Genomic DNA, 11,783 nt, shown 5'->3' with positions numbered 1-11,783 from the left:
GTGAGAATTATCATCGCCTTTCAGAAAAAGATGAGAAGACTCCAAAATTGGTTTTTAAAGCCATGGGCTATAAGTCCTTTCTTGGGAAAGAACATTTGAGGCTGGATAAGGTCATAAACCCCTAGTAGAGAGATTAGCTATGTAAGCACACTGCCTTATAGTGTGGTGGTTTTGGATTAATGGGCTCCTGATACCGAATTGTGGGGTAAAATTGATTTTGGGCTCAGAAAGCTGCACTTTGACTTCATTGTTCACATGCGCGTAAATAATGCATTAGAGTCAGAAAAAAAACGTATCCTGTGACTGTAAAGTGACCTTGAGAGTTTTGAAAGGCGCTTAGAAATTAAATGTATTATAGAGTCATTTTGTCTGGAACATACACACACTATTTTTAAAGTACAGTATAACAAAAAATAGGACACGAACAGTATAACTAAAAATAGAAATGCACAACTATGTTGCTTGTAAAACCATCTCATCTGGTTTCCATCCCATGAACCAAGTGTCAGAATACAAACACTCAAATTTTAAATGAACTACGTACTTTGAATTGTAAAATGGAGTCCTCAAAATGATCTTCCTTGGATTAAGTTTATGTCATTTGTGCTGAAACCAAAGTTTACAATTAGGTCCAAAACCCTAGTCCCCTTTCCGAAGGAAGTCCGTCAGTAATTTATAATTTGTAAAATAGGAATGCAAAACCACCCTATCCAAACTCTTTGAAACTGTGGAGCCAGGGTTTTTATCAGGCACCGACTGGTTTCTTTTTTTTTTTTTTAAGGATAGGGGTGTGTAACATGGTTGTAATACAACCCAGAGGGGTGATATATATCTGACAGTGAAGGTTTGCCAGACAGAGTGGTGTCAATGTGGTGCTGAGAGGCCCACCGGCTTGGCACTGAGGACCTTTGGGTGCAGCAAGCCAGTCATTTTGTCCAGAACAAGGTGTCAGCACCCTGACGCCTACTCCCTTCTCCATTCCAGCATATACACGCTCACTCACATACACACTGGACACACACACACACACACACACACACACACACACACACACACACACACACACACACACACACACACACACACACACACACACACACACAGGCACACGCACACGGCTGGGGTGCCACTTGACAATATTCCCAAAATCAAGATCCTTCAACATCCCAGCTACCCTCCCCTCCTATTAATGATCAACAAACTGCCACAAAGGCTAACAAGGTGTGTGTGACTGTAGAACTGAAATGCGTACTTCACATCGGAAGTTAAGGACAGTGTCCATGTAATGTTAAAAAATATATATTGCAAGCACTTTTCTCTTGATACTGGGGCCATGTTCGCCAATATGAATATTCGATTTTCTCATTAGCATATGTAGCATGCCAGTAACACCAATCTCATTTAAAATATATATGAGAATTGTGAAAATAATAAAGCCAGATAATAAAGGATATAAAAATCCACTCGTATTTCGGGAGATTGCCCGGTCCATCTGGCAGTCCGTTGTGCAGGATGTTCGCATTTGCACGGACAGCAGCTATCAGAATGAGAATTATTCATAAACGCGTCGAGAATTAATTCTAAGGATTAAGAGTTGATTAAGATGTGTGTCACTTTGCTGTCTGAGAACTTATTAAGGGCCTCCTTGAAGAGACCGCAGATGGAATTTCCGTCCGATGTTTGTAGATGTTAATTCCTGCCCTCCTATAACAGTCATTTGCATATGATTGAGGGAGGAGGCCGAGACCTCCACAATCAAACACTGCCTCCAAATAACTGACTGCAGACGTTCGCACACGTTACTATTTAAGATAGTTTTTTCAAAGAAATAAATGTGAGTTGTTTCACTTCTGGAAATTGCCGTGAAGTAGCATGACAAATTCCTTGTCGAGGCATCGTCCAAACATTTGAACTTATCGTTATTTTTCCGTTTCTGCTGCTATAACAAATTCCTATACAAGAGGCGACATCGGTTTTTGATGGATAAATTGACTTATTTTAGCCAGTTTATATTGGTGGAATACACAAAATAAACAACAACAAGAAAAAAATGTTTCTGAATTGGAATATATATATATATATATATATATATATATATATATATATATATATATATATATATATATATATATATATATATATATATATATATATATATATATATATATATATATATATATATATATATATGGACATGTTATAAGAATGAACAAATTAGGCCTACCCTTGATTACATGAAAAGGCCTACATGTAATAAATTGTTTTATTTTGTGTTTTAAACTATTTTCTTGTGTATCGTTGCCACTTCAACAGGTCGTGTTATTTCTCCCACTGTTGCAAAACTACAAAAGAGAACGGTACTAACGCCAAAGCTTAAACTAAATTAACACTGCCTTGTGTCGTAAGTGGACGGTGGGTGTAATATTATAAACTTGCTCTGATTTTTCTTCAAAATTGTTTTTTATTGTTTTTGTTTTTGGAGAGATTCTGATTGTTATATTAAAATTGTAAATGTGTCCGACAATAAGAACATCCTTCTGAAACAGATTATCATATATCAGGGAGTAGATGATGAAACGATAACAAAAAGTTTTTTTTTACTCAGAAAATGTAATTTCCGAAACGTTTCATTAAAGAGGGGGGTTCTTCCTTTAAAATCAAATATTATTTCACGTCAACTCTAAACGTGTTGCATCTGTTTTAATCGAATTCTTGAAAATAATGACAAGCCAATAACTTATTTGTTTTAAAATATATTTTCCCGAACAGAATATTTTTTTAATTGATCGTGAACTTCGGCTTGTTTATTACCCACGCGGCTGTGAGTGTGAAGGGAGGGGCGGGTCGGTAGGGGGCTTATAGAGCAGTGTCTCTTGTGGCCCCCCCAACCACCTGCCACCTATCAATTTTGGATCTCGAAATATTTTTTCACATACGTGTTTGCCCCAGGGAAGTCAGTTGTGTATATTTCTTTTAGATTAGTGAAATAATTTCAAATTATATTTGCATTAAAAATTGCAAGCAGTTCATTTTAAAATTCTAAATGAAACCTTTAAAATAATAATGTTTTTTTATATTCAAAAATAAAGATCGTTTAAATTTATCGCGGATATTCTATCTGTGCCCTAAAAGAAGTTTCGTTTTTCAAGGCAGCTCATCAGTTAAGTAGGCTAAATTTCGTAAACGCGGGTCGTCGTTTTTCATGTCTGCTTTTCGGAAAACGTATGAGAATAAAACGTTCTCGATAGTGCGGCTGCAAGCACTTACATCCAATCCCGGTTTGGTTAGATTAATCCGTAGAGAAGGCAAAGAGTTTTGCTGCGGGGCCCTGGCTGTCCTGGCTTCAGGTGTGACGGTGACATGGACAAAAGGTTCATCGGTTTGTCAAAAAGTCACAAAAGACAGTCGAGATTCAATGAGTGGGTCGCTTTCCTTGCAGTTTGTTTCCCCTCTGTGCAGTCATGTAGACTGCATGAACTGTGCGGTTGGATCCCACACAATGTCGGGGTGCGCCGAGAGGGTGGGGGCTGCTTTCATGCGAAATGTTCTGTGTGTGACAGCGAGGTCCACTGAAGGACTGCCCCCATATCTGTGGACGCTCTCATTCACTCAGACAGGCGCAAAAACACGCACAAGCACGCGCTCGCTCCCTCTCTCTCTCTCTCTCTCTCTCTCTCTCTCTCTCTCTCTCTCTCTCTCTCTCTCTCTCTCTCTCTCTCTCTCTCTCTCTCTCTCTCTCTCTCTCTCTCTCTCTCTCTCTCTCTCTCTCTCTCTCTCTCTCTCTCTCTCTCTCTCTCTCTCTCTCTCTCTCTCTCTCTCTCTCTCTCTCTCTCTCTCTCTCTCTCTCTCTCTCTCTCTCTCTCTCTGTCTCACACACATACACACACGCACGCACACACACACGCGCACACACACGCACACTCCAGAGGTGCCGCGCACTCACGCACACACAAATGTAAGTCTCTTATAATAATAATAATAATAATAATAATAATAATAATAATAATAATAATAATAATGATAGGCCCGGTAGTCGAGTGGTTAGCACACCGGCTTCACAGTGCCCCATGGGTTTTCTCTGGGTCCTCCGGTTTCCTCCCACACTCCAAAAACATGCATGGCAGGCAGATTGACCACTCCAAATTGTCCCTATAGGTGTGAGTGTGAGAGTGACTGCTTTATGCCTTTGTGTGCCCTGCGATTGGCTGACAACCAATTCAGGGTGTCCCCCGCCTCATGCCCGAAGACAGCTGAGATAGGCTCCAGCATCCCCCCCGCGACCCTATACTGAGGAATAAGCGGTACGGAAAATGGATGGATGGATAATAATAATAATAATACATTTCATTTCCAAGCGCCTTTAAAAACTCTCAAGGTCTCTTTAGAGTCACCGGATATTTTTCTGCGGGTGAGCAACGGCAGCCACAAGCGCCAGCGTTCACTCAACCCGGAAGTAAAAGTGTAAAAAAAAAAAAAAAAAAAAAGGAAAGATCAAATAATATGACAACACAAAGACACAGTCATTCATTCTTCGGCACTTTCTGTACCCTCTTTGTGACATGAAGCAGTTCTAGATGACACAGGAGAGGATCAAAGCATCCTTTTCAGCAGTGGATCAGGGACGTCACAGTGGAATGTGCACGTCTACTACAAGCTAAATGTCCAATAAAAACCACACAGCTGTAGCATCCACTGACGAAAAGACATTGTCTCACATCTTCTGTCCCACATAAATCCGCTTCAATTCCAAGCCGCGACAGTTCCACATACGCATCGACGCTCTGCGCTGACTCTTATTCCACTGAAATGGTACCGACTTCCTGATAGGATGTTTGCTGCAATGTAGCAAAAATGGTGACCAGGTTTGAACTTCACAAAAGAAGATCTGCATGTGACTGTCACAATTTGCAAGGTGGTGGAGGTGGTGGTGAACCCCAAAAATGCAGACAGAGGGAAGGAGCAGGGTACATTTGACAAATTGTATTAACTAAAGTCAGCAGGAACAAAATCTCGAACAAAAAAGTCATCAGAACAAAAAGGTCCAAAGTAGCAAAGGATACCATGAGTGAAACATGAAAAGATGGAACAAACCTGACAGGGTGAAACAAACAATGACCCAACATTGAACGATTATGCTCTGAGTCCTTTTTACTGCAACTGATTAAATCGACTAACGTGTGTGCAGCTACAGTGCAAATTGTTGGTCGCAAACCGAAACGTGACAGCCATGAAGCCATCTCACAGCTCAGAATTTGGGTTTGATGGCAAAGTGACCATTTTGAGCTTGTAAGGGAAGGGAAGGGCCGTTGTCTTTGTGAGTATCATGCGATAGATGACAATGGTCTGATGAACAAACGAGAATAAGAATAAGCATAAGCCTTTAATAGTCCCACAATGGAAACATTTGCAATCTACAGCAGCAACATTGAAAGTGGTGTGGGGGATTGGGGTCAAAGTATTGCACACACAAAAATGTTTCAGAAGAGAATTGTACAACTGCACATGTGACAGGTTGTAAATGATCGTATTTCCTATTTTGGTTACATTCACGTAGTTCTATTGGTTTACAAATGATATATATCGAAAATGTTTATTTAAACATGGAACGCCTGCTTCGGTTCGTGTTTCGTGTCGGACCGATTTAGATCGTTGGACCGGAAATTGTTGTGCGCGTACGTTTGCATTAGATCGGGGCATTCGAAGTAAACCACTGTTGAGTCAAGACGTATCACATTGCTTGTCTTGTGGTTTTTTTCTGGATCCCACAACACCGTATCTCCCTTACTATAGTGGAGAGCGCAACACACAAACATGTTTCAGAAAAGAACTGTACATAGTGAAAAAGTATACAATTTAGATCAAAGCATATATGCAACTTCATATATGGTGCAGAAGGTGGCTGCGCTACAATAAAGTCTCGTTATATCGATATTCAAGGGAGCCCGAAAAAATATCGATATAACCGGGACTATCGATATATCCGACCCTGTTTGCATGTAATTTTCTCCGTGCGTGCATAGAAATAGTATCGATATAACCGGGACTATCGATATATCCGATATCGATATAACGAGACTTTACTGTATTCACAATGTATGGGTAGGACGAGTCCAGATTTTCACATGTTTATTAAGAAGCCTGACAGGACTCAGTAGGAACAAGCGGTGGTATCGCCCGTTCTTGTAGCGGGGGTGTAGCAGTCTCTTGCGTAAGGAGCTACCCAGTGCTGTCAGGGTGGGCTGAAGGGGTGGGAGGGGCTGTCCAGGGATATGCGCTGCTGGAGAGGGAGCCGCTCAAGGGGCACCATCTTGAAACAAACAAAAATAAAAGAGTGAACCAGTGAATGGGATGATGTGTACTCCCAATGGAAATGGAAAGCCTGGAGGTGGCCAGTGGATGTCACATCCCTCATTTCCTTCACCAATTTTAGTGATGTGTTTATTTGCAGTTTATTTTGTTTGGTCAAGGACTGAAAATGAATCATTATCAAAACCAATATATTTAAGACCACTTGGACTGTCCAATAGTTATTTACATTTTTTGTAACCAGAATAAATGAAAACTCATTCAGCATGGCATAACACGAAGGGATGTGATTATGCTGTGCATCAAAGTGTGGAAAAATCCAAGAACTTTAAAGGACAAACGACACCTCCCCACAAGTTGCGTCCATAATTTGTACAATCAGGAATGTCAGGAAGGGCATCCGACGTAAAAGCTTGGCTAAAACAAACATGCGGATCAAACCTCTCAAGATGGAGGACACTGATTTGCTGTGGCGACCCCTTGAAGGGAAAAGCCGAAAGGAATAGAAGAAGACTTCAAATGACGATCATTCCAGCGCATAGAGCTATATTTAGCTTTTTAAAAGTCACGCTGAATATGTCTTGTTTTCGAGTTGATGTCGATGCCAGAAGTGACATCACATTCATTACGCCCCTGACGAGAAAGCCTCACACAATGCATTTTGGGTACCCTTTTTCGCCTGAAAACAATGTGTTGATCATGAAATTAGAAGGAAAACTACATAAATAACGTGATGGTGAATCGTTGTGTGGCAGCCAATCGTGGTAACACGCATAAAGAAGGTGTAAGTTTACACAAATTCCCATCGTACAAAGCAGCCATTCCCAACGGACCAGAGCAGTAGAGCACCGGCGGAGGCGAACGAGGAAGCTAACCAGAATTAGCGATTGGACGCTTGGATAGCGGAAGTTTGATGCATGTTTACTCATTTAGTCAAACTGCATGCTAACTGTGAGATCACCATATTAGTGGAGCAAACCGATTGGACAAACATCCACTTTCCACCGTATCATTTGTTACTCTGTAGTGCTGTCGAGCTGTCTTTCGTCTCAACATCTCTGATGTTCGTGCGCTGCTCAAATTGTGCCGCTGTTTCTTTTGTGTGTGTGCGTAAAACTCACCCTTCTGTCTTCTACCATGGATTTTAACCAATCACGGACGGCTTTAACCGAAGGTCGGCTCTTGTTAGCGGCTCCATATACTGGACGAAACGCTGCTTGTGCGCCATCTTGTGCATTTTCTGAGCTGCTACATCGGAGTACAGATCTCCGCTGGTTTCACCGCTTGTAGACGGCTCGAATTGATACGGAAGGACTTCTTTAATCGATTGCAAACATTTATGCTTTCCTCTTCAGAACTATTTGAATCATATTCAAAATTGGATGAGTAACAAGAAAGCATCTTCTCCGAATCTAAACTCTCTCAAGCCATTGTTTTCATTCTGGAACAAGGCAGTTTGTGGGTGGGCCAATCAGCAGCACGTTTGTACTTGTCATTCACATAACTACATATTATTATTGGCAAGATGTCCAGAATTGTCTTCTAATAGCGGAAATATTGCAGTTAACTTTGTTTAAGGCAACTTGTCTTTCTGTGATGAACCCCGTGAATGTTGAGAAGTGTCCGAACATGTTGTGGCCTTTAAAAAAGCAACAAATAATGCTCAGTAAAAAAAAAAAATAATCAGATTTCAAGATTAGTGATTATGGTGTCTGTGTTTCCCTCTTCTTTCACCACCAGCTACATTCATGTCCTTTTTCACAACATCTATAAACCTCCTCTTTGGTCTTCCTCTCGGTCTCCTGCCTGCCAGTTCAAGACTCAGCATCCTTCTCCCAATATACAGTACAAACAGAAAAAAATAAACAATGAATCAGACATCTTTATCAGAGTATTAACAGATTCTTAACACAGCTGTGGGCCCTGAGATACGCTACTGTCAACAATGTTTGTTATCTTTTATTGAACTTTACTCATGTTGCTGGAGCAGAGGGGCTTGCCAAATCACCGGTCAGAGTTGGGTTGAAAAGTGATGCAAACAATGATGCAGGTGTATTTGTTTCGGTAACACATGGCTTGGAAAAAGGAGTGCAGCTGCATGCCGACACTGATAAACTCAAGCGAACAAATTTCTGCTTCGGGCAATTTGAATCATGCATGCAGTTGAGAAAATAGAATGTAAAGCTGAAATGTAAAACATTTCATTTCGGACCTGCAAGGTCAGAATGCTGCAATTCATCACTTTGCTGCTGTAAAATGACAATTTCTCCAATTCGAGACGAATAGAGGTACATCCAATCCAATCCAATCAAACAACTGTTGCAGTAAAATGTTTCATGTTTCCTTTCATCAAGTAGTTTTTAATTGCTGACAGTATTAATTTCAAAAATTGGTGACTGACATTTTACGACATTTATTCATTCATTTTCGGAACCACTTTATCATCACTAGGGTCACGAGGGGTGCTAGAGCCCATCCGAGCATTAGGCACCTGACATCCTGAACCGGTAGGAAGCCAATGGCAGGACACACAGAGACGAACAACCATCTATGCTTTAACTCACACCTCAAGACAATTTGGAATGGCTGCCTTTCCAGCAGCTCCTGTATTTTGTTTTTCTACTTCTTTCTTTCCTTTCATCTTCCATTCATAACTTTGCTGCTGTGAAATGTAAATTTCTCCACTGCGGGACTAATAAAGGCAAATCCAATCCAATATAGGGAGGGGTTTTCTGAAATTACTTTCACAATTAAAAAAGCTTTTCAATGTCTATTTTTTAATGTCATTGTTATTTATCAATCACAAAATGAATCATACAAATTGTATGATATTACTTTCTGACTTCCAGAGTAAGAAGGATTTTTAAACCTGCAGATCAACTGATTGATGCTCCAGAAAATTCTGGCATTCCGATTCTGGTGTTCCTGCTGTATTATATTCCAACATACCTGTGCAAAACATCAAAAATACAAGTTCCTTTATTTGACCCTTTAAGGGCAACCGACGTCACTTTTTTTGTTTTTTAACTGACATCAGAAAAACGTTTTATAGCATCTAAAATACCCAAAACACGCAGTATGATATTTTTAGTCAAATGCAAAACACAAATAAAAATGACTTAAAGAGTCCAAAATCTGCAAAAAAAATGAGCTGCGAATTGGGCATTTTCAGAAAGTCCCGCCCCCAGTTAGTGACGTCACGCCAAGACAAGACTCTTGCCTTGCTGGAGAATCAAAACAATGGCTTCAGATTCGGAGAATATGCTTTCTTGTTACACATCCAGTTATGAATATGATTCAAATAGTTCTGAAGAGGAAAGCATACATGTTTGCAATCGATTAAAGAATTTATTTGTGCCATTTTGAGGCATCTGGACTGCAATGTAACATTTCGCAAAAGAGGCAGAAAGATGGCGACCATCTCTTGTGAGGAATGAATCAGCCTGTTTCCACAGGCTGATACATTCCTTGCATGGAGCTTGGACTCCCTCTGCTGGCGGCTTTTGGATGTAACACAAGGGTTTCAAAAAAAATAGTACAGCAAAATACATTGACGTGATGGAAAGACGCTACAATGCGTCTTTTTTACAGTCAGGAGGCGGTCCTTTTCTGACGATATGTGAGGACTCGTCACCAACTCAAAAACAAGACTTCCTGAATGTTCAGCGCGAGTCTTAAAACGTAAAATATAGCTATATGCGGTGGAATCATATTAAAATACGCCCAGTGGAGGTCATTTGAAGCCATTTTACAAATTATGGACACAACTTGTCCGGAGACGTCGGTTGTCCTTTAATTGCAACTAGAGTAGGATCAATGAGCGGTATGTCTTGACTGAAGCATTTGAAATTGGTAATTCTGCTCCTCTTATTCATACTTAAAAGTTCATTTTAACACAATAATGTGAAATTGATTTATTTAGGAACTAAGGAAATTGGACATGGCTAAAGATAATTGATAGATAATGTCCTGCACAAGACGGAAGGAGCGGATTTCAGGAGTAAAAATCAACCCATGATGTCAACCCATTATCCTCACATATATAATATGGGGCAGGCAACTTTTCAGAGTTGTCTGCCCTGGTGTCTGCTAACTTTTTGTCATGAGTTTCAGACACTGTTTTTACTATAATTTGGAAAAGTTCGGCAGGCCGGATTAAAAAGCCGTATGTGGCCCGCGGGCTGTAGTTTGCCCACGTCTGGTATATGGAGTTGATTTAAAATGTGTTCCCGCAGTGGCTAAGTAATCTATGCTGACGCCGTAAATATATTATTTAATTGAAAAAAAAAAAACATGTATAAATATGAAAGCATAAAAAAGTATGTTGGAAAATGAGGATGACCAGTTTCAAGTAAAACAAAGTTATAGCCATTGAAAACAGACGACAGTGGTTCCTGAATTTATGAAATTAACTCACCTGAATACACCTCCCTCGCCCCAAAATATCCAATATAAAAATCCTAAAGCATAATATGTTACAAATACACGTTGCAATTAGATTATTGCACAATAAATGACAGTTGTGCATAATGTAAAATAAAGAACAATGAATAAAAATGATAATCATTTAACACGTGATAATAATATAACAAGTGTCATAACTAATTGACATGTTGAGTTGGGAGGTGCATTACCCTCCATGGCAGAAGCTCTGTCTAACTTCTGAGACAGATTTATTGAACACTTAGGGTTCATCGAACCAAGGTTAAGAATCACTGACCCACATACATAGACAAACGCGGAGTCCTTCTGTGCCAATGGGACGCCAGAATGCTTCATAATAGCCAGTAGTAGAGCAATTTAGGAATGGTGGGTTTAGGAATCTCAGAGCTCAGGAAGGTTCGCATGATGGCTTCACATTGTACAGATACAGGAATGAGAAAGGTCAAAGAACAAACCCACCCTGTATTTTTACTTTTTTTTGGACATTTCTTTGACCCTGACCATTATACAGTACGCCAATGCGACTTACATGGGAAGTAATGACAAGCCACATGAGGGGATGCAACTACTGTCACCAGACATGACTCCATAGTCGTGCCTTGCAGTCGTGCGCCTTCTGTATCTGGAAAAAAAGTTAACCAATTTAGAATCAATGTCAAAGGTCAAACGTTCTGAGATCCAAACTTCGTATATCTGAGTTTGATTCCAGCTCTGGCCTTCCTGTTTAAGTGTGGTCTCTCTCACCATGTGTGTGTGTGTGTGTGTGTGTGTGTGTGTGTGTGTGTGTGTGTGTGTGTGTGTGTGTGTGTGTGGTTTCCCAGGGTACTTTGGTTTCTTCAACATTCCAAAAATTTGCATGAGGTCTATAGAATAGAATGATCCAGAGGTTTAAGCGTGAGCAGGGATTGAACCCACAAACACTGCACTGCGAGTTCAACAAGCTAAAGTTAAACACTGGCCCAGCAAGATTATACATTGTGTGATAAATTGAATGGGATTTGAATATGTGTACATGTTTCATTAGTCCCCACATT

General features: G+C 40.3%; 1 protein-coding gene across 2 annotated transcripts in view; it reads right to left on the bottom strand.

Moving 5' to 3' along the window:
- The window catches only part of pitx3 (paired-like homeodomain 3), a 22,237-nt gene extending 18,694 nt beyond the window's left edge, over window positions 1-3,543 (bottom strand). The window contains exons 1-2 of one of the 2 annotated variants that reach the window (XM_089011601.1): window positions 3,268-3,543; window positions 889-1,537 (exon numbers count right to left, since the gene is read on the bottom strand). In XM_089011601.1, coding sequence (XP_088867727.1) covers window positions 889-930 — 42 coding nt within the window. In that variant the 5' untranslated portion in view covers window positions 931-1,537; window positions 3,268-3,543. The remainder of the gene's footprint in view (window positions 1-888; window positions 1,538-3,267) is intronic. The other variant, XM_089011602.1, reaches the window with a different exon arrangement.
- Between the last annotated feature and the right edge of the window lie 8,240 nt (window positions 3,544-11,783).

This window comes from Hippocampus bargibanti, linkage group LG13, assembly GCF_051943395.1.
Source record: "Hippocampus bargibanti isolate YZ-2025 linkage group LG13, ASM5194339v1, whole genome shotgun sequence".
NCBI lineage: Eukaryota > Metazoa > Chordata > Actinopteri > Syngnathiformes > Syngnathidae > Hippocampus > Hippocampus bargibanti.
The sequence above is the reverse complement of the archived record's forward strand: the minus strand, read 5'-3'. Positions and strand labels throughout refer to the sequence as shown.